This window comes from Sphaerodactylus townsendi, linkage group LG01 (assembly GCF_021028975.2).
Source record: "Sphaerodactylus townsendi isolate TG3544 linkage group LG01, MPM_Stown_v2.3, whole genome shotgun sequence".
In the NCBI taxonomy this organism is placed as follows: Eukaryota; Metazoa; Chordata; class Lepidosauria; order Squamata; family Sphaerodactylidae; genus Sphaerodactylus; species Sphaerodactylus townsendi.
The window spans coordinates 28,281,124-28,304,093 of record NC_059425.1 but is presented as its reverse complement, the minus strand read 5'-3'; the positions used below and the strand labels follow the sequence as shown (position 1 = coordinate 28,304,093).

Below are 22,970 nucleotides of genomic sequence, written 5' to 3'. Positions count from 1 at the left end.
CCAAACTCCGATATCAGTGAGGCATTGGACCAAAAGGTCGTGATCTACTATGTTGAATGCTGTGGTGAGGTCTAACAACACCAACAGTGCCTAACCACCCCTGTCCAAGTGAAGCCAGAGTTCATTCACAACTGCGACCAGTACCATCTTACTCCCGTGGCCAGCACAGGAACCGGACTGGAAGGGATCCAATTACCTGCATTTTCCTTCACAATATAAACTTACTTCTTGAATGAACATACAAATCTTGCTGTTATCACTTGGCAGGGAGTTGACTTTTCCAGTTTTGAGTATCTTTTTCTTCACCTCATTTTTAAATATTTTCAGGTGAGACCACAGACTGGATCTTGTGGTATGTTGGGTTCTGTTGGAATAGCAGGGTTAGCATTAAGAACGAATTTGTCCACTTCCCCCTTTCATGCTCTGAACAGCAGATGAGCAAATGCCATATCAGGGTAGAAGCTTTTAAAAATTTTCCTTAAAAGAGCAGACAGACAGACAGACAGACAGACAGACAGACAGACAGACAGACAGACAGACAGACAGACAGACAGACAGAGAACCAAAGTGGGCTTTTATCTTTTACAACACTGGAAAGATATCAGGGTGGAAGCTACAGAAGGGCCACACATATCCTAACAGATGGCAGGATAAAACATCATTCAAACAATGTCCTAATATACAGAACAGGTACAAGGTTCTATTACCTGAAGATACCTCCAAAAATGCTATCAATTTCATCATAGAGGGGCTTGGCAAGGCTTTCATTGAAATCAATGCGTGCAAATTTCTTAGAGGCATATATTCCATCCTTCAAGAACACTGCTTTCAGGGTCTTGTGATAACCCCGGTATCCATCAACTCTCTACAAACAGGATATTAATGAAGGGAATTAGATTAAAATCCCTGTTAAATGCTACTTACTAATTTTTAAACAGTGATAAAAATTCTAGAAGATATAAGGAAGGACAAAGGAAATTCAACGTATAAATTCAAGGTTTTCTTCAACTGCATTTATATCATTCTCTCTTCCTACATGTCAATAAGAATGTAAAGGATCATCAGCTTTGGCAAAATATGATTCAAAGATTGAATTCAGAACAGCATTTCCACAGGGACAAAAATTTCTCCCCATGGAGTAAGTTCCCCATGCAGCACCCAAGATTTGGCAGAGCCTTTTGAGCTGCTGCAGGAGGGAAAAGGCAGGAAAATTGTGTTGCACAGGCAGAAACACTGTTCCCTGTGGAAATTCTTTATTTTATTGTTATGTTCCTCTGACCAAAGGTGGGAATGCTGTTCTGAATCCAAGCTATTAACCTGCATCTTGTTGAAGGCTTCCACGGCCAAAATCAACTGAATGTGTGGGTTTTCAAGGCTGTGTGGCGGTGGTGCGGTAGTTTGAGACCTCAGCCAAAATGGACAACAGCCATACTCTATATCATTAAGCAGTTATTTGCTATTCAGCATGTTCATCATAAATGATAAGGTTAACTTTCCTCATTTCAGAACTTGCTACAAATAATACCATGACTTTGCAATACTTCTCTTAATACTGTATACAGCAAATTAAAATCTAGTGTTCCACAAGTGTTATCAGATTTCAAAGGGCATGTTCTTTGCCAACTTTAGGCCCAGTTTATCACATATCATTTCAATTGCTGCATCTTACAACGGATGTTTGCCAAATTATCCATTCAGGACACAATACTGCCAAAAAAGGATTTTCCTTACTGTGAGCATCTGAAGGACAGTTTTCTTATATCTCCTTTTGGCTTGTTCCACGCCTCTACACAGAGGCTGCAGTATCTCATCAGAACATTTTTGAAGGGCTTTCTCCAAAGAGTCGATTTCCTTCTTTATTAATTCTTCCACAACAATTTTCCGAAACACCAAGTCCTACAAGAGTAACAAAAAAAAAACCCTCTCCATCAAGGTAATAATTAATTCATGGTGATGCAATGAGCCCAAAGAGAATTCAGTTGTGCGGAGTTGGTGGGAAGAGTACAGAAAAGAAACATAAGGGAATTCACCAGGTAATCTTTGATGGCAGGACTCTTATGCGCCAATCCGGGGGGGGAGGGGGGGCCATCAATGTCTGGAGGCAGCACCAGCAAATTTACACTCCCAGGGGGAATTACTATGGATGAGGGGTGAGTGCGCCATGGGCCTCCACGGCGGCCAGACATGGCACAGAGCACCAGGTCAGCACTCTTGCATCCCCACCAGCTCCATTGTGTAGTGGGGGTATTCCAGAGGAATGGCAGGGAGTGGAACGCCAGTGCCTGGGGCTTGGAGTTAATGCCACCTTTCTGAATGGTGTAAGTCTAGTAAGCCTTATGAGAGATTTTCAACAGCAGGGTGGGTGGGTGTTTGACTCTCTGTGCCACTGAAAAGCCCTCTTGGAGAGGACAGATTGACACCACAGCAGCGCCATCCCCACCTGACAAGAGCTCAGGATTGCACACTTAGACTCTTAGCTGATTAATTCTACCTGGCTGTTTGTTTTCTGATTCTAGAAGCTCTATGCTCATACCTCAGGTTGTGAGTTGGTACCAGCGTTTTTAGCCAGCCTGAGAATGCCCCATGCTTCAGTCACATAATCTTTCACCAGTTTCTGCTTCTCCTTCAGATAGATCATCTTGACATAGTCTCTCAGTTCTGGTATCTCTGAGACATTAAAAAATAAAACATGCAAACAGCAAGAAATATTCTTATCAATTTTTTTCGCTGAAGATTCTTCCCTTTAAAGCATTTCTTAGAATTGCAAATTGTGACAAACTTTGGTAACATAAAAATGGAGACTTATTTCTGTTTGATTCTATAAATTCACATAATAGCCTTCAAGTCAAATAAGAGCTGATGATAAACTAGATGGCGGTACTTCTGAGCCTTGTCAGCCTCAAATTTACTTCTGTTTGATGATTTCTAAACATGATTACAGTAACATGATGCCAGCCACAGATGCAGGTGAAACGTTAGGAACAAGGTTCACCAGACCACGGCCACACAGCCCGGAAAGCCCACCACAACCAGATGATTACAGTAAACTTCTGAATTCCAGCACAAGGAGGCAACATCAAGGGAAAGACCTGGATTTTATGTCCCATTGGTTGGCCCTCTAGGATATCCAGTAGGCCACTGTGCAATATAGTCTGCTGGACTGGATGAATCAGTGGTCTGATCCAGCAGGGTTCTCATGTCACGTTCTTATGCAATCCTATTAGATTGGACTTTGCAATCTATTCAAGGTCCACCACCCACTGCCCCATGTGGACTGCTCATCAGATTATAACTCCAGACTTTCTCACCAGACTTCTGAGTAATTAGGAAAAAAGAACAAGGGAATATCCCTGATGCCCTGTGGTCAGCAGGGGCTTCCCTGATCACCCCCTTAGAGTGTAAGGACTGAACTGCCTGGAACAGCAATGGAAGTGTCTGACAGGCGGCATACTGGTACTCAGAGAAAAAACTAGCACCAAAACAGTTCCAAATGGTAGCCCAGCTTTACCATCTTCAAAAGAAAGAAACCCATTGTAATCAGTAATGGCTTCCCAAAATGACAGCAGTTGGGACAGTCTATGAGAAAAGGAACCAACATGTTGTCAGAAGGCAGAAGTCCTTCTTCTGGGCTGATTCCCAGGAGAAGACATCCCTGACTTCTCCCACTTTTAGTAAACATTTGGCATGGAGTTGAAGGAAGACAGGGCAGCTTTGATTCAGTTGTGAAGCATTGGAATCGGGCCGCTTGTACTGCCAGCTTTTAAAGGAATGGAGAAGGAAAATACCTCTGCTTGTTATTTTAGGATTTGGGTGAGGTACCCAAAGACTTTGACATGGATGTCTCCATCTGGAATTTGCAGAGCCAAAGATATGTCAAGCATTGCTAATTTGCTGCTTGCCAAAACTGAACCTTTTCAAGAGCCTTAGGATTGTCTGGCAGAGGCACATCGTTCCCAGGCAATTTGGTAGTGATGTGTTGCCATAAAGGTAGCCACCTTCATTTTCAAGGGAACAATGGAGCAAAAACTTATGACCAACTGAGCCAATTTTCCTCCCCTCTTTTCCTGAGGGGAAGTTCCATACAGAACCACCTACAGTTCCTAACCTGCCTGGCCTTCAGTTAGGAGAAAGGCACAGGAGTTTCGGAAGAAGATTAAGATGGAACCAGGCAGCAAGTTTTATGACTAAAGTATTAGCCATATTGAAAGTATAAGTCACACAGATCTTGAAAAATGCTAATGAAAATGCCCCACAGGGCCTGATGTGAGGGGGGAAATGTCACCAGCACTGAAGCAAGAACTTGGTGAAAGAAGGACAGAGCCCTTCCCAACTTGCATAGTAGAAAAGAAAGAACCCATAATTTTGACAAAGGGCCTTTCACCACTTACCTTAAGCCCCGCGCTACTTGAGGAGAGTAGCGCAGGGTCTCCCGGCACTCCCCACGAGAGGGGCGGCGACAGCGCAGCCGCCCCGACGCTGCCGCTGTTGCGCCCCCTCAGCGCGCGGCATCCCTGGCGCTGGAGAAAACGGCGCCTTTTGATGACCCCGCACAGGGTCATGGGGACACCCGGGCGCGTGCCAGGGATGCCGTGCACTAAGAGCAGCGCGCAGCGACGGCGGCATAGGGAAAAGTGGGGAAAGGCCCAAAGAAAACCACCTCACAGGACGGAGGCCTGATATGAGGTAAAGAATCAGCAGAGCTAAAGGAAAAACTTCCTGAAAAAAGGCAGAGCTCTTTTCAACATCCATGGTAAAAGAGAAAAAAGTCACCAACACCAAAGAACTTATCTCCACCGTGGCAGCAACAAAATAACTGAAGGAACTCCTCCCCCTCCCATCAAGTGACCATTTGGGCAGGAATCTTCCCTCCCAAGGGGAGGGAGTGCTCTTCAGAGCTGCAAAGCAGAGAAAAAGCTTGAAGCCCTTTCCATGGCAGGCCTGCACTAGCGCAGTCCCAATGTGGGACTGCACAGAAAACCCATGGAGATGAACAAGGTTTCACTATCTTGTCAGGGATTTCATCACCTGTTTCTTCCTGACTGAGGATCTTTAACGGAGATTCTTTCCAGAATTCTTGGGCACAAACTGTATAAACCAATTTTGGCTTGTTAAGGACTTCTGCATCAGGTGGCAGCTTTCTCTGAAAGACACAAATTAAAAGATTTTTACAAAAATGTTCCCTCTTTTTGCTGTAGCACCTACAGCAGATCTCGAACAGAAAGGAATAATCCCTCACCTGTCCTTTCCTTTTTAGTGTCAAGCAGCCCTCTACTCTAGCACAAAATATGAAATGTTTGCTTTCTCCATTTTCAAGTTTTAGTTTTCAAAATACAATATATGCCAATTAAGACAGAAAGAAAAAAGTAATGTCAGTTGCTTATAATAAAAACATCCAGAGAATTTATTTCCATATCTTGGTAGTTTCAAAACTTTACGAGCATTACAAAGTTCTGTGAACTTATTAGAAGCATTAGAAAAAAATACTTTAAGAGCTCTGATAGTATGTCTATTCAATCAAAAGCACCATATTTCATGAATGATGAATCCATTGAGGATTTTAACTTTTTCTGACTTGTCAGCAATAGCCAATTTAGCCAAGGTTAAAAGGATTGTAACCAGCTCTACATCTGTCAGGATCATATATTCTTCTACATAGCCCATCACATTAAACTCTGTGTCACAATCACCAATGAGGGGGCCAGAGGGGCCAATGGCAGAGTAAAAGGAGGCCATCTCATACACCTGCCAGGATTGGCAGAACCTTTTAATGTCTTATAAGACCATGGACCAGAAGAACCGCTCCAAGAATAGGGTAGGCAACATGAACCATTTATCTAGCTTATCTTATGGAATTGAAATCTCTTTTTACATGGCTGTATATAGAACTTGAAATCCGTGCAATATATACTTAAAAAATTAAAAGGAACTTCATGGTACAGAAGAATCTCTCCAAGACATGGGCTAGGGTCCTCGTGTGCTTTGGTGACCAGCCCACTCATGTTCAAGAACTATGTGTGGCGCTTCTTCCTGATAAGTCTAGAAAATGAGGCTCTGGTGAACTTCTTCCTGCCCTTGTTGGTCTTTGATTATGCATGCCCATACTCCTTCTCTACCCAAGGTAGACACATGGAACCCTTTAGGTCCTGCACCAGCCCTAAACTTGCTGCTACAATATCTCAGAGATGTATCAAGGCATCATTTGTTCCTTGAGCTGCAAAAAGGCAGCTCCCTGCTGCTGACCTCCTGACTGCCTCCGCCACAGCCTCCTCAGCTACAGAAATCAGAGGCACATGACAACAGGAACCACCAGGTCATTCATGCAACTGGTCCGCTCCCTGCTCCAGATAAGTCCGGAGGAGTTCATTCCCATTGAAATAAATCAGAGCCACAAATTGTCTTAGTCAAGGTGGTTGACACTATGGCTGATTCCACATGGGCCAAAAACAGCAGTGTGAAAATGGTGTGAAAATGGTGTAAAAGGGTTTAAAACGGTGTAAAAGGGTTTATACTGTTTTCACACCATTTTCACACCGCTGTTTTTGGCCCATGCGGAATCAGCCTACCCCTTTCTTTAAGAAATCATTCATTAGCTCCTGAACCCAGTCAAGAATTCTCCTCCAGCTAGCTGTGATAAACTATGAAGGCTTACGAAATGGCAGGTGGAAGAACTAAAAAAAAATCAGGTTTCAGGATTTTTAACTTGAACATTTTCAATAACAGCCAAATTAAGCTGATTGGCATTGGCTTTATTCGGCTTTACCAAAAATTCTGGGTTTAAAAAAAACCCTGAAATTTACTGAGCACAAGATGTTGTGCTTTCCCCTCGTAATGACCAGTTCATAGGAAAGGAGTTCCAGAAATTTCTTTCTCTAATAAACCATAAGCCATGTGTTCAGCACAGAAGACCAAACATGAGTTGGAGCTACAAGGTTCTAATCTAGGACTTCATGCGGGGAACTTACCTTCAGCTTCTGCATAATGCTTTTCTCTTTCTTGTTCTTCACATCTTGGTTCCTCTCTAAAATGGCATCATGCTCATTCTTAATCTGTGTTTGGAAAGATCAGCAGAATCACAGGTAGTGCACAGTTATATATCTAACCGTAACCAGTGGTGGGATTCAAATAATTTAACAACAGGTTGTTTACAAGCACCATTTTAACAACCAGATCTGCCGAAGTGGTGTGAACCTGATGAATCCCACCACTGACCGAAACTCCACTGAACTGATCGGGTGGATTGTCTATTAAACTTTCAGGAAAATTTCCCTGTGGGTCACTTCCCCACAGTACCACTGATAGCCAGAACAAAGAACTGCCAAAACCCAGCAATTCTGCCAGTTTGTCTCAGATACTGCAATGGTAATTGGTAGCAGTGTGTGAGGGGGCGGGGGACACCAATTACCATTGAAGTGTCTGAGACAAATGACCCTTCAGGAACTGGTGGAATTGGTAGCAGTGTGGGAGGGGACACCAATTTGTGAGAGAAAGCAATGGGGGAATTAATGCCCATTGTTGGTAAGATATTAATAAAGTAACATAAAAGAATACTAGCAGCAAAGCCCATTGCAGGGGAGAGGCAATGGTCCCTAGCAAAGGGTCGAAGGGGAAGCATCTCCCCCCACAATGGGCTTTACTGGGGTTGTAGCAGCCCCCACCCCACCCTTCCTCACAGTGCCCCACTTACCTGGGTCTGGTTCTGTGGCTTGAGGGTGGGAGAGGTGAGGCTTGGGGTAGGTCGGAAGGTGAGGATACGGGTAGAGGGAGAGGAGTGGCATGAGGTGGGGTGGGGTGGGGGAGGGTGGCAAGGTGGGGGTTGGAGTGGGGGAAGGGTGGAGAGGAGTGGCTTGGGGTTGAGGAGGAGGAGAGTGGCAAGGTGAGTGTTGGGGTGGGGGTTGAAAGGTGTGGCTAGAGTTGGGGGAAGGACAGCAAGGTGAGTTTGGGGTGAGGGAGTATTGAAAGGTGTGGTTAGGGGTGGGGGAGGGTGGCAAGGTGAGTGGTGCGAGAGGGTTGAAAGATGTTGCTAGAGGTGGGGGAGAGTGGGATGTAGATGATTGGGGTGAAGGGGGGCAGGGGGCATTTGCCAGGCCCTCCGCAGCCCAGCTTGACTTGGGGATGTGGGAGGGGGCGGCATTTGATGGGCCCTGCATGGCCCGGCGCACTTGGGGGTGGGAAGGGGCAGTGGCAGCGGCATTTTCCTGACCTTCCACGGCGGCGGCATTTTCCTGACTTGGGCTGGAAGGGTGGGACAGTGATTGCCGGGCCCTCTGGATGCACAGGGCTTGGACATCCAAACCCTTAGACAATTAAGCATAGATTAGCTAACTTGTGCCCCCATTTTGTTTTTTATTTTAGCATTTCACACTCTTCCACAAAGAATTGGAAATGAGACAGAAAAGAGAGTGACAGGGTTTTTTTCTTTTTAAAATTTTCACTCAACCCTGGAACTGATACTAGCTCTATCCTTCAACCATCAATGAAACAAAACAAAACTTAGATTGGCTGTGTCTATAGTAATTCATTCTACAAGTAAGAGCAAACAGATTGCTGATATGAAACTTTTGTCATGGAAGAGTTTGAAACAACAACATGGGTCAGGTTTTCAGAATTTATACTTACATTTTTATTTTTTCTTTCCCTGGAAATAAAAGAGATTTACTTAGAATAGCATAATAAATTAATTTCAAAATGTTTGTGGCAGAAAGCAGCCACCATACATTAGAAAGAACAGAGCCAAGGTTGTTTATGCATAGCATTCAGATCAGAATTGCAAGGAAATTCACAAAAATTAGAATTATAAGTCACAATTTTCCTAGGTGGACAATTTTAAATTACAGTTATGTGACGTTAAATTAAACTATGCGGTTCTTTTCCAGTGTCAGTGGAGAGGTTTGTACTGTAGCACTTATTTCAACAACAAGGATCTTTGCAAATACCTTCTGTATTCATCAAGATTAATTTTATCTGATTTGCTGACCACCAGGGCAATGTCAGTGCACATCCCTCCTGGAAAGGCCTTGATGCTTTCTTCCAGTAACTGGTCCTGGGTCTTCTCTCCAAGAACACGTTCAATGTCACTGACAATCCAGATGACTGTACATTTGTTAATGTTCTTTTAAAATAAAAGGGAAATTTATTGCATCAGATAATGAACTCCCGGAAAGTCAATCCTATATCTTAGGTCTACAAACCTTGGTCAGAATCAAAGATCTCTGAAAAGGAAACTTTACAGTTTTGACTGGAAGATTATCATTCTTCATTTGAACTATACAGAGATGGAAATTCACCATACTGAGGCATCGTTAAAGGGATACAGATAAATGTACCATAGGATACCATATAGGGGAAGACCTAAGGGCTTATTTTCAATCCTTGGCACCTCCAACTAATGACTAGGGAATGACTCCTTGACTACTGCTGCTAACAAACAAAATGGATCAATGGTTAGCTTTGATTCAGAATAAGGCCGCCTTCAATATTGTAATTTCCCTGTCATGTATGAATCCTTCTGTGGCCACAAAACATGGCCTCCTATGTATTACCACAATAACTGAAGAACTCTACAAAAGAGGCCTGTTGAATTTTTAATAATTTAGAAGGTGCATAACATTATTTTATACTTATGCAGTCAGTTTTGGTCTCATTTGTGCTACTTTATATGTGAGAGAATCACTGCCCTCACCCAACCCAGCAGTGGCATAGTGGCTAAAAGCCAACCCAGCAGTGGCGTAGTGCCTCACCCAACCCAGCAGTGGTGTAGTGGCTAAGAGCAGGTGCACTCTGATCTGGAGGAACCGGGTTTGATTCCCAGCTCTGCCGCCTGACCTGTGGAGGCTTATCTGGGGAATTCAGATTAGCCTGTGCACTCCCACACACGCCAGCTGGGTGATTTTGGGCGAGTCACAGCTCTCCGGAGCTCTCTCAGCCCCACCTACCTCTCAGGGTGTTTGTTGTGAGGGGGGAAGGGCAAGGAGATTGTAAGCCCCTTTGAGTCTCCTACAGGAGAGAAAGGGGGGATATAAATCCAAACTCTTCCTCTTCTTCTATTTAAAATCCTTGTGCATGTGAAAGAATCACCACCACCCCACCTATTTAAAATCCTTGTGCATGTGAGAGAATTGCCGCCCTTGCACAACTCATCTAAAATCTTGCATGTGTGTGAGAATCACCACCCTCCCACCTATTTAAAATCCTTGCACATCTGAGAGAATCGCCGCCCTCGCCCAACCCATCTAAAGTTTTTGCATGTGTGAGAGAATCGCCACCCTCCCACCTATTTAAAATCCTTGCACACGTGAGAGAATCGCTGCCCTCACCCAACCCATCTAAAATCCTTGAGTGTGTGAGAGAATCGCCACCCTCCCACCTATTTAAAATCCTTGTGCATGTGAGAGAATCGCCGCCCTTGCACAACTCATCTAAAATCTTTGCATGTATGAGAGAATCGCCACCCTCCCACCTATTTAAAATCCTTGCACATCTGAGAGAATCGCCACCCTCGCCCAACGCATCTAAAATCTTTGCATGTGTGAGAGAACCACCACCCTCCCACCTATTTAAAATCCTTGCGCATGTGAGAGAATCGCCGCCCTCACCCAGCCCATCTAAAATCCTTGTGTGTGTGAGAGAATCACCACCCTCCCACCTATTTAAAATCCTTGTGCATGTGAGAGAATCGCCGCCCTCACCCAGCCCATCTAAAATCCTTGCGTGTGTGAGAGAATCACCACCCTCCCACCTATTTAAAATCCTTGCGCATGTGAGAGAATCGCCGCCCTCACCCAGCCCATCTAAAATCCTTGCGTGTGTGAGAGAATCACCACCCTCCCACCTATTTAAAATCCTTGCGCATGTGAGAGAATCGCCGCCCTCACCCAGCCCATCTAAAATCCTTGCATGTGAGAGAGAATCACCACCCTCCCACCTATTTAAAATCCTTGCGCATCTGAGAGAATCGCCGCCCTCGCCCAACCCATCTAAAATCCTTGCGTGTGTGAGAGAATCGCCGCCCTCGTCCAACCCATCTAAAATCTTTGCATGTGTGAGAGAATCGCCAGCTTCCCACCTATTTAAAATCCTTGCACATGTTTGAGAATCGCCGCCTTCGCCCAACCCATCTAAAATCCTTGCGTGTGTGAGAGAATCACCACCCTCCCACCTATTTAAAATCCTTGCACATGTGAGAGAATTGCCGCCCTCGCCCAGCCCATCTAAAATCCTTGCATGTGACAGAGAATCCCCACCCTCCCACCTATTTAAAATCCTTGCGCATGTGAGAGAATTCTCAGTGCCTGTTGATTGGTGGGGCAGGAAAGAGCGGAGAGGCGGGGAAAAGGGCCCTGGTTCTGCTGCCGTGGAGTTTTTCATGGCAGTAAAAGCCACCAGAGCAACACAAGGGCATTTCAAAAGAGCCTCAAATTTGGTGTTTTTTCAAAGTTGCGAAGCAAAGCCAATACTCCAGGCCAATGCTGGAGCAACACTGTGGTGCACACACTGCAGCACCAGGAGCCATGAAGAACTCTCGATTGCATCAGGGCATTTCCCGTGCTAACAAAAAAAAAAAATTTCGCAGTGACAAAATGGTCCTACAGTAAGTTGTTGTTGTTGTTGTTGTTGTTGTTGTTATTATTATTATTATTATTATTATTATTATTATTATTATTATTATTATTATTATTATTATTATTATTTATTAGGTTTATAGACCGCCCTCCCCCGAAGGGCTCAGGGCGGTGAACAGTATAAAGAGCACAATCAATTAAAATACAATGTAATATAAATAAGGATGGCTCTGATAAAAATAAACCTTAATGTTAAAATGTAGCATTAATACTTTTAGTTCCGGATGGCACCTACTATCATTCCCACAGATGCCCCAGAGTGGGGTTTATAGGTCTTCATAAGGAAGAGCAAGGAGGGAGGGAGGGAGGGGGCCCCTATCAACGGCTAGTCTCCCCAAAGGCCCGGTGGAACAGCTCAGTCTTGCAGGCTCCCCAAGTGAATCCCAGCGAACCCAAGAGGGCCCTGACAGCTGGAGGTAGAGCGTCCCACCAGGCTGGGGCCAGAGCTGTTGCCTCCTGTCCGTGTGGAGGCCAGCCGGGGACAAGGAGAGGCCAGGGATCACCAGTAACACCTCCGCCGTAATCCAGAGACCCCATCTCGGGACCTACAAGTGCTTACTTCTTTTCTTTTTTTTCATTTTCTTCTTTCTAATCAGAAACACTGACCTCTGGAAATCTTCCCCCATCCCTCCATACAAGAGAGACTATAGCTGTGAATTCATCATTTTAGTGACTATTACAGCAGGGCTTTCAACATTCATTCTCATATCCAAATGGTGCAATAGTGCCAGTTTCTTGCTATATTCCCAGATACCGGGGGAAGGGCAGAGCAGAAATCTCCGGAGCTCCCTTTACAGCCTTGAAAGGTAAGTCACTGCATTTTAAATGTAAGACTTGTACCTTTCCTTAAATGTCAGAACCCAAAGTAGCTTACATGTGGTAAACTGAGACAGAGGTAGCGTTATTCTGGGGAGTGGAATTCCTTCTTCCAAAATTCACTTTTTTTGATGTAGTATTTCATTCCTCTTCTCTCAAAAGAGAAATAATTTCTCTTTACCTGGCTGTTGTGGATTTTCTAGAGTGGGGGGCAGTGGCATAGTGAGAAGGGGGCAGGGGGCGCCCAACCCTGGGCACACGAAATTGGGTTCATGGGGGAGGCAGAAACCACCCCACACACAGCTCCCTCTCTCCCCTTGCACTGCCCCGCCCCACCAGCCAGGCCCCGCAGCCCATAGCAGGCTGTTTTTGCAGTGGGACGGGACTCCATGGAGGGGAGGGGAGCCACAGGGGGTGGGGCCTGGGTGTCATTTTGCCCCAAGTACCATTTCCCCTGCCCCTATGCCCCTGGTGTGTGGCCATGGTTTTGGGCCACACAGCCTGGAAAACCCACAACAGCCAGATCATTTTGGCTATGAAGCTTTCAACAATACAATTTCTCTTATTTGTTTGTCATTCAGCACGTGGTAGTACTCAAGCAGGAGGACAGGACAGTTTGGGAAGACACTGCCTGCCTCTGAACATGTGCATTGTGATATCTTCAATTTTTCAGAACCGCCCTTCCTGCTCCTCCTATTTTTGAATTTATTTTTGACCCAAATAGAAGAGTTTCAAAACAGACCTCAAATTTCTATAAAGAAGAAAAGAAACATATTGCTGGCTTTCAGGTAGAAACTGGGTAAAGAGAAATTAAAAACATTTCTGTTAGCAATGCTAAAGTGGGAGAGAGATTTTGAACTAAGTTGTTGGGGGCTTTTCTCTTCACAATGAAATCAAAGGATAAAAGACATGTCAAATATAATATTTTCACACCTTCCCTGAAAATAGTCACCTCTTTCCACATTTCATCCCTTTTGCTATTGAAGTCCCCTGTACCAGGAATATCCAAAAATATGATGCCTTCCGGAAGGATTTCTGATCTTGGAATAGTCACTTCTACATTCTTGATCAGCGGCCAGAGACGATCAGTGCCTTTATCCTGAACATGAATATACCTATCCAGTTCTTCGGAGAACTCCTCTTCCTGTAACACAAAAATCAATACACTGAAGATGTTAAACCGGGCTTCTAAAGGGATTTCAATCCAATGTTCCCTCTGCTGTTAATGTTATGAATATCATGGTCAGCAGTCATGTATTTTTCTTCCTCATGTGATTGTTTTTGCATGGAGTTAAACATCAAATATTTTGTTGATCTAACCAACTAATTCAATTCCCCCAGGGGAATTTCAGGGGGATTTCAGGGGAATTTCAGGGGGAAAATTCCAAGGGAATTTCTGGGGGGGGGGGGGGGAACCCTTGCACATCTGATATGAGAACACAATAGGAAAACCTTCAGTGCACATGAGCCTCAAGATTCCCCACCCACCCTATTTTAATTTCTTTTTATTTTGAGGAACATAGGAATAACACAATACCTTTTAAAAAACCTTGAAAGAAAACTTCTCTGTATTTGCAAAGTTACTTCCAGAGGATTCCCGCCCCTGCCAAAAAAGCAGACTGAACTATGAGCACTTCTTTTCTGTTTTTTAAATAAAAACTTTCACCAGCATGAGTAACTCTGCACAGGAATACCAGGTGTTTGCAGAGGCAACTGTAGACAATCTCATAGATTTCCCCTATTTTTTAAAATGCAGGCTAAGTGCAAATCTAGACATCATGACAGCTGTGAGCCTGACTTCTGGCTGCCAATACCATTTTAAAGAAAATTTGAGCCATCTAAAAAAAAGTTGCAATGGCCCATTGGGCTCTTCTTCCCCCCCTCCCCCAATCCCCCATGCCTTTCAAATATTGAAAGAGCAGTGGGTGGGGCTGATTCACTACTTGAACAGGTATGGAGAGGAAACAAGTTCTCCTGGTCCCGGTGTGCTATGGACCTGATCAGGGTCAGGACCTCACCACATTTTTTCAGTGGCCAAAATCTTCCAAAAATGGTGCTAGTGGCCATGAGTTGACTGCCATAATATCTACTGGGGCTCTGATGTGTGGGTGATTCTTTTCTCTTGTGCTTATTCCTGCAATTGCTGCAAGGAGCTAGCCCTTTGCTGTCATCATCAACAATGAATAATTGACTAGAAGACCTGCAATTGTACTGGTTGCCTTTCATACACAAGAAACTGCTTGTGCCAATAGTGTCCTGCCCAGAAAATGCATTTTTAAAAAATACAAAGGAAGAGGCTGTTAGAGGTCTGTGCACAGATACAGGATGACATCATGTGGAATGTCATCATGATGACATTTGCTATTTTATTTCCACATGACATCATGTAGAAACATGAGGTTTAAAATAGCAAATGGGTCAAGTAGCTGAAGTATGGACATTCCTGGGTGCAAGAACAGTCCCCACTCAAGACATCAGACAATGAGGACAAATGGAAGAAGGCAGCACTCACGTTTTGTTTCTTGACAGAAATTATTCTTTGGGGAGGAATAGAAACCCTGAATGGAGTCCTCAATAAGGTTTCATAATCCTTTTTTTCAGCTCCCTCCCCATAAAGAGTACGGAGACTTTTAGTGGCATCATTCACACATTCATTATAGTCATTGACATCTTTTTCTTCTTCTTCTTCTTCTTTTTCTTCTTCTTCGTCATCGGCATCGGCATCGTCATCATTCTTGCTCAAAACCTCCACAAGATTCTTTAGCTCTTCTTTCCACTCCTATCAATGAGGTATCAGGTAAAGAGGCTTTTAAACTTAGGGTAGATGTTGACATACATAGAAACAGGAGAGATTGTAAACGGTTTTGCTGTGCAGCAAATTCTGTTTCTCTCCACCTTTATTCCTAAACAGACACATGTACGAGACTCCAGAGTGAAACCAAAACAGAAAGTAATTGTGCATGAATGTACAGCACTAATTCAGAGCTAGATTGCAGAAAAATGAATGGGGGGGTTAATCTTCAACCCTTGCTTGGCTGTGCTAATCAAAACTACTCTTCTCATTGTTATCAATGTTTTAAAGGAAAAAGAAAGGGTTGGCTAATCCTAGTGCAAAGAACTCGGTTTCACTTAGCCAAACCGAAAGGAGGTTGTAACTTGTTTGTTTTTCAGATATTAAACACATTTCTCTCAAACGTTGAAATTAGCTGGAAAGAGGAAGCTTTTGTCAATTGTTATTCATACAAGGGTCAGCCACTCAACCTGGCACAATTTGATTTTGAGAAAAGGCATTCTTCATTTGCAAACTTAAAGCCAAGTTATGCTGGTTACTTCCAGTTAACCTCTCCTCCCACATCTTCCCATTAACATGCTGCTACTAGACCTGCTTCCCCCCAACCAAGACACCCAAAGATCTTTCAGCCTCCTGATGCTGGAAGAATTCTCCCCCAAATCTTTTGACATGAAGATACCTTAAGTGGGGGGGGGGGGGAGGGATGACACATTTAGTGTGAAGTGTCTCTCTGATGAAATCATGTGACCCAGGTGGCCTTTTTCCATCAACGTCAGGCCCGGTGGCTGGTCTCTTACCTTTCCTAGGCTGATCTGGTCACAGTGATCCATGCTACAGTCACATTGTAACTCACTCTATGGGCACCTTCCCTTGTGGCTGATCTGGAAGCTGAAACTGGTCCAGCATGTGGTGGCCCAGCTCCTCACAGATGGCTCTGTAAGGGACCACATCTCCCCTGTGTTGTGCCACCTGCCCTGGCTCCCAGTGGAATACTGGATCACCTTCAACGTGTTGGTATTGACCTTTAAGGCCCTTTGCGGCCTGGGGCCCTCTTACCTTCAAGTCCATCTTGCCTCAAATGTCCCTATTTGGCCTCAGCGTTCTGCAGAGGCAAATCTGCTGGTGGTCCCCAACCCTTCAATGATGTGGCTGACGCCTTGAGTCATTGTAGCTAATATATAAGACCATGAAATAATTTCTGTCATTTCATAGGTGAATTATAACTATAATGTTCTTTGAAATTGATAATATATTGCTGCTTGTAGTTAACAATATCCACTTCAAGAAATAAGTTATGATGGCACTACCTCTCTTACAGTTGTGCTATAAATTTTGTAGCATTGACCACAAAATTTTAGCTTAAGGAGGCATGTGGAGAAAAGCCTAACAGTAGCTGATTCCAACGATCCTTTGAAATAATTTGCACCTGATGATTGCATGCTGGGAGAAATTTTCAGAGAGCAAATGTTCTATCTGTGGCAGTTAAAACAGTTGAACTAAGACCTCACAAGATATGGGTTGACTAGGAGCTCTCTCTTTGCGTGCATGTATTTATGCATGCGTATATTTATGTCAGTAGAGATTGTTTACTGTTCTGCTTGAACTTGGAATCTGAAACCGATAAACTACATATAAAAGAGTTACTTTGTTTAGTTTGTAAGGTAACAAACTCGAGCTTCAGGTAAATTTATTTGCTGTTGCTTGCTTCTTAAGAAACGAAGCTGATGCTACCATCACTAACCATTTTAAGCAGTGATGGGATTTAAATAATTTAACAACCAGTTCTGGTGGTGGGATTCAAATAATTTAACAACTGGTTGTTTACAAGCACCATTTTAACAACCGGTTCTACTGAAGAGCAGTGGGCCAGAAGAGCAGTGGGCCAGAAAGGGGGCTGCTGATTGGTGGAGAAGAGCAGTGGGCCAGAAAGGGCTGAGTGAGCTCTCTTTTTTCTTTACGGAGGGCTTTTCTCAAAGCCACATCTTTTAAACAGTGTATTTTAAACAGGGGTTTTCTCTTTTTTTCTCTCCTTGTCCTGGGGCTGCTGATTGGTGGAGGCTGCTGAAGGGGTGGGGCTTCTCAAATTTTAAAATCTTGTCAGTTAGTCTCTGGAACCAGCAGAGAAGAGGAGCAGTGGAGAAGAGCAGTGGCGCGCGCAGGTATTTTATTAAATAAGAACATATTTTAAGGGATAGTAGAAGGTATAGAAACCTTAAGAGGGAGGCACTAATTAAAATCAGTATTTGAATATCGAAACAAAATTAGATATGAAGGCAGGAAGCCAGCAGGGGGATGGGGGCTTTCCAGTGTTTTGCACTGAGTGTCACATGTATGACTATCTGCCACTAGGGACAGAAGTCGTGGGTGTGCCCCTCGGGCTGCAATGAGCTCCTGGCACACAAGGAACGTGGTCCGCTTCTCTTGAAGCCAAGGTGGCAGACCTTGGAGAAGCTGAGAGAGGCAGAGAGGGCAACAAACAAGGCTTCTCTAGGGACCTTAGCAGCCGGGTCCCATCCTGCTGGTGACATCTCTTCAGATGTCAAATGGAGAATGAGAGTCTGGGGTGGGATGGAGGGTGCCAGTCTGAGGTGGTGGAAGATGCTCCCTTAGATGGGACCCCTTCCTCTAGCTGGTGGTCAGATGACCCTCAAAGACTGAGGGATACCCCTCGGGGAGGTGGGGGGCCCTTGTAGTGGGTGATTCGATCATCAGGAATATAAAGCGTTGGGTTTGTGACAGGCGCAGATGACCACATGGTGACTTGCCTGCCTGGTGCTGAAGGTTGCGGATGTCATGCTTCGTCTAGATAGGCTGTTAAACAGTGCTGGGGTGGAATCAGCAGTTGTGGTCCACATTGGCACCAATGACATTGGGAAATGTAACCGGGAGGTTCTGGAAGCTAAATTCTAAGGCTGCTAGGAAACAGGTTAAAATCCAGGACCCCCAAGGTGGCATTCCTCCAAAATGCTACTCTGTTCCACGCGAGGAGGCGAGCTAGGCAAGCTGGAGATACAGGGTCTCACAATGCGCGGGATGAGAAGGTGGGTGTAAAGTAGAGGGTTTCTAGATTTGTCAGGAACTGGGGAACCTTTGGGATAAGGCAGGCTCTGGTACAAAAGGGACGGGCTTCATCTTTAACCAAAGAGGGAACCAGGCTGCTGGCGCCTAACATTAAAAAAAAGGTGGCAGAACAGCTTTAAACTGATCCTTTGGGGAAAGCTTTCAACAGGAGCTAAGGTGACTTTGGTTCGGAATACAGAGTCCATGGGTATGCGGACACAGAGAGAGGTTTTTCTAAATCCAAACCACATACAAGCAGTTTAGGAGCATAGTAATGTGATAAGTGATAGTGTCTTCAAAAAAGGCTAGGAGGGCAAAACACTATAAATCCCACGCTAGGGACAGAGACAGAGGTATACAAGTGTCTCTATGCTAATAGTAGAAGCATCTCGACCTAAAATGGGGGGAGCTTGGAGTACAGGAGTCTTTGAAGGAGGGACATTGGATATAGTGGGCACTCACAGAGACATGGTGGAATGAGGAGAACCAGTGCGGGATGCTGTTATCCCAGGTTACAGGCTCCCTGAACAGGAAGGATAGGACAGGGCTGCATTGGGAGTGGGGTGGCCCTCTACATCAAAGAGAGCATAGTACGTCACATAAAATAGACAATGCAGGGGGAGCTTGATTCTTCTGGCTACAGAAGCACTCATGGATATCAATACCAGGGGTGAAGCATAGTTTAACATTAGGGAATATATATTATCGCCCCCCCCTGGACCAAAGTGCACAAGAGGATTCTTGAGATGGAAAAAAGAAATTAGAGAGGGCCAACAAAAACACAAAATGTTGTGGTGGTCAATGCATTTTTAACTATCCCCATATAAACTGGAAAAAAATGCATGTTCATAGTAAGGGAGAGAACATTTCTTGGATATGCTAAATGACTGGTGGCTTAGAGCAGATGGTTGTAGAACCAACCAGGGAGATGTGATCCCTAGATCTAATTCTAAGGTGTGGGACCCAGGGACCTGGTGCTGGAAGTCGCAGTGTTGTTGAAGCCAATAGGGAAATCAGGAGAGACCATTCACAATGCTGTCAGATTCAGAATCTCTGCATGACGAACAAGTGGACAACTACTTCACATGTAGTTATCTCATTCGGCCTTCAGGAAAGGGAAATTTCTCAAAGATGAGGGGGGATAGTGCAAAATAGGAAGCTGAAAGGGAAAATCAAGAGAGTCAAAATGTCCAAGATGCTTGGAGGTTATTTAAAAAACACAGTCTTTAAAGCTCAGTCTTGAAATAGCTGGAATGTGTTCCACAGGTTAGGGAAAAGCCAGCACCCAGTCCAAAAAAAGAAAGTTTCGCCACCATGGTTAACCAAGGGAGGTTGGAGGGAAATTATTAGGAAAAAAGATGTATTTTAGAAAATGGAAGTCCAACTTAACTGATGAAGAATACCAGAGAGAAATCACAAATGGTGACACAAAAGAGTAGAAGCAAGTTAGCTGTAACGGAGGCAAAAAAAAGGGATTTCATAGAGGGAACGATATGGTCATGTAACATCAAGACCAGCAACAAAACAGTTCTTCAAGTACATCAAAAGCAGTAGAAGCCAGCTAGGGAAGCGGTAGGTCCAAGTTAGGATGACAAAGGCGAAAACAAAAGGTGTGCTAAAAGATGACAGGGAGATTGCAGAGAAGCTGAATGAATTTCTTTAATTCTGTCTTCACCTGCTAAGAGGCAGGTGAGAGGAAAAATTCCTGCACCTGGAACCAAGCTTTTAGGGAGGTGAATCCGAGGAACTGGCTAAGATAGTGGTAGACAAGGAAGAAGTTGTGGCAGGCCATTGATAAACTAAATGCTTACCAAATCCTCTGGCCCAGATTGCATCTTCTCTATCTTAAAGAGCTCAAGCATGAAATTGCTTGATGTTCTCATTATTAATATGCAACTTATCCCTGAAATCTGGCCTCCATCCCTGAAGAAGACTGGAAGATGGCCAATGTCAGCCAACCACAATCTTTTAAGAAAGGGTCTAGGGGGACCCAGGAAAAAATTACAGGCCAGTCAGTTTGACATCTGTTCCTGGTAAATTAGTAGAATCTACTTTCATTAAAGATAAAATTATTAAACATAGTAGAAAAAAAACAACAAGACTCCGCTGAGGAAGAAGAGTCAGGCATGGCTTTGGTGAGAGGCAAGTCCCTGTCTTGGCCAAACCTTACTAGAGTTCTTTTGAGGGGTGTAAACAGGCATGTGGATAAGTGGGGAACCAGTGGACATTAAGGTCTACTTGGATTTCCAAAAGTGTTTTGATCGAAGTTCCTCACTCATTAGAGACTAAGTTGAGAAAACTCAAAGCAATGAAGGAATAAGAGGGGAAGTCCCTCCCCATGGATTTCAAAAAACTGGTTTGAGGAACAGGGAAACAAAGGGTGGGTATAAATGGGAAGTTCTCACAATGGAGAAAATGTAGGGAGTGGTGTCCCCTAAGGATCCGCTTGGAACCAGTGCTCTTTAACTTGTATTCATAAAATGAAACCTAGGGAAGTAGGGGTGGGTAACATGGGTGGCCAAGTTTGCAGATCTATACCAAATTATGTAGGGGTGGTGAGAACCACAAATCGACAAGTAAGAGCTCCAAGCTGGATCTTGATAAATTAGGGTGAAAGTGGGCTAGGAAATGGTAAATGCAGTTCAATGTAGCAAATGTAAAGTGATGCAACATAGGGGCAAAAACCAAACTCTCACATACATTCTACAGGGCCGTCAGTGCTACTCAGTCACAGACCAGGAAGGGATCTAAGTATCTTGGTTGATAGTTCCAATGGGAATGTCAACTCAATGTACATGGCAGCTGTGAAAAAAGGCAAACCTCTATGCTGGGGATCATTAGGAAAGGAGTTCATAATAAATCTGCAAGGGATTGTCATGCCCTTATATAAAGACAGGTGCTGCTTACTGCACTGGAGTAACTGGTAAGTTTAGTTCTGGTCACCACATCTCCAAAAAAGGATATCAAGAGATAGGAAAAAGTGCAGAGGAAGGGCAACGAGGATGATTAGAAGGATTGGAGCACCTTCCCATGAGGAGAGGCTGCAGGCATTTGGGGACTCTTTAGTTTGGAGAGGAGACGCTCTGAGGGGGGATATGGATTGAAGTCTCATAAAATTATGCATGGGGTAGAGGCAAAATGTTGACTATGAGAGAAAATTTTTTCTCTTCTCTCACAATACTAGGAACCAGGGGGGGGGCATTCATTGAAAAATGCTGGGGAAGTTAGTTAGGACTCAATAAAAGGAAACACTTCTTCTACTTAACGTAGGATTATGTTTGGAATATGCTGCCACAGGAGGTGGCAGGATGGCCACCTAACCTGGATAGCTTTAAAAGGGCTTTGGACAGATTTTATGGAGGAGAAGTCGCATCTATGGCTACCAATCTTGATCCTCCTTGATCTCAGATTGCAAATGCCTTAGCAGACCAGGTGCTCAGGAGCAGCAGAAGGCCATTGCACGTGAGCTCCCAAAGGCACCTGGTGGGCCACTGTGAGTAGCAGAGTGCTGGACTAGATGGACTCTGGTCTGATCCAGCAGGCTAGTTCTTAGGTTCTTAAGTGGTGCGAACCTGCTGAATCCCACCCACTGGATTTTAAGACTGTTAAGTTATGAAGTTAGTCTTGGATTTTGATGCAGTATTGATTTCATATATCAGCTGGACTATATGTTCTCTGGTAAATGTTGTTTTAATTCGTTGAGGAATGTAAATTCCTCTCAATAAATTCTAAAAGATTTTTTTTTTTTTTATATTGGCTCTGAGTGCTTCATGTCAACTAAATCAGAATCCACACAGTGGCAGGGAATTCCTATTGCTCTACATGGTGGCAGCGTGCGTGATTTGGTTTACACTCAGTAGCCATTTTGCAAGCAAAGGATTTAATGTCAAGCGAGCATGGAAAGTCAAGAGTTCTGATTTATGCATGCAGATGGATGACCTGCAGGAGGACCATGCCAGTCAGCCTCACAGAATAGGCAGATGGCTGAGCTGCAAGTCACCCTAGAGGATTTCAGAAGGAGTATAGTAGTGCCAGGAGCAAGCAATGAACTAGTAGCCCAGAGGAATGGAGCCAGGAAACAACTGCAGGCAAGTGAGAGGCTGATGACCCTCAGTGATGATGATGGTGAGAGGCCAGGGATGTACTCCAGAGAGCCATCAGTAATCAGGAGGGAGCCAGTGACAGTGGAAAGCCTGGGAGATGGATCGCATTCATCAGTGCACCGACCAGCACAGAGGGATAAAATTCAAATGTTTCAAACCTTTATGCAGACTCCAAAAGCAGACCACCAATGAACCCAGGTTAGGCTAGGACAGACTGAGAGGTAGATGCAGCGTGGCTAAAAGCGTTTCCTCACTCACCAAGCAGGTGAGTCTGTATTAGAGCTTTTAGCTTCATTTGAAGTTGAATTAAAAGATAAATGAGGTCCCCAAATAAGAATATATACAAGCCCTAAGGGTCAGGTGTGTCTGCTAAACTGGTACAACTCTTGGGCGAATTAACTCTCAAGCGGAAAGCTACATTTGAGAACTTTAGGAAACAAGCCTTAGCCTGGTTCGGGGAAAACAGAGACTCAGTTGAGAGACAAATTTAGGAGAGCTTTTCCCAGGGCAACAGGCCTGCCTTTATGGTCTCGACTCAAGCATACCGCTCAACAATGGTTTAGGAGCCACCCAATGTGGAAA

At 44.3% G+C, this 22,970-nt stretch overlaps 1 protein-coding gene across 1 annotated transcript in view; it reads right to left on the bottom strand.

The window, feature by feature from the left end:
- The window catches only part of LOC125437166 (nuclear GTPase SLIP-GC-like), a 33,612-nt gene extending 17,319 nt beyond the window's left edge, over positions 1–16,293 (bottom strand). The window contains exons 1-11 of the mRNA XM_048504575.1: positions 16,282–16,293; positions 14,947–15,213; positions 13,387–13,578; positions 8,934–9,109; positions 8,617–8,635; positions 6,963–7,046; positions 5,026–5,140; positions 2,534–2,667; positions 1,732–1,896; positions 708–865; positions 222–364 (exon numbers count right to left, since the gene is read on the bottom strand). Coding sequence (XP_048360532.1) covers positions 222–364; positions 708–865; positions 1,732–1,896; positions 2,534–2,667; positions 5,026–5,140; positions 6,963–7,046; positions 8,617–8,635; positions 8,934–9,109; positions 13,387–13,578; positions 14,947–15,213; positions 16,282–16,293 — 1,465 coding nt within the window. The remainder of the gene's footprint in view (positions 1–221; positions 365–707; positions 866–1,731; positions 1,897–2,533; positions 2,668–5,025; positions 5,141–6,962; positions 7,047–8,616; positions 8,636–8,933; positions 9,110–13,386; positions 13,579–14,946; positions 15,214–16,281) is intronic.
- Between the last annotated feature and the right edge of the window lie 6,677 nt (positions 16,294–22,970).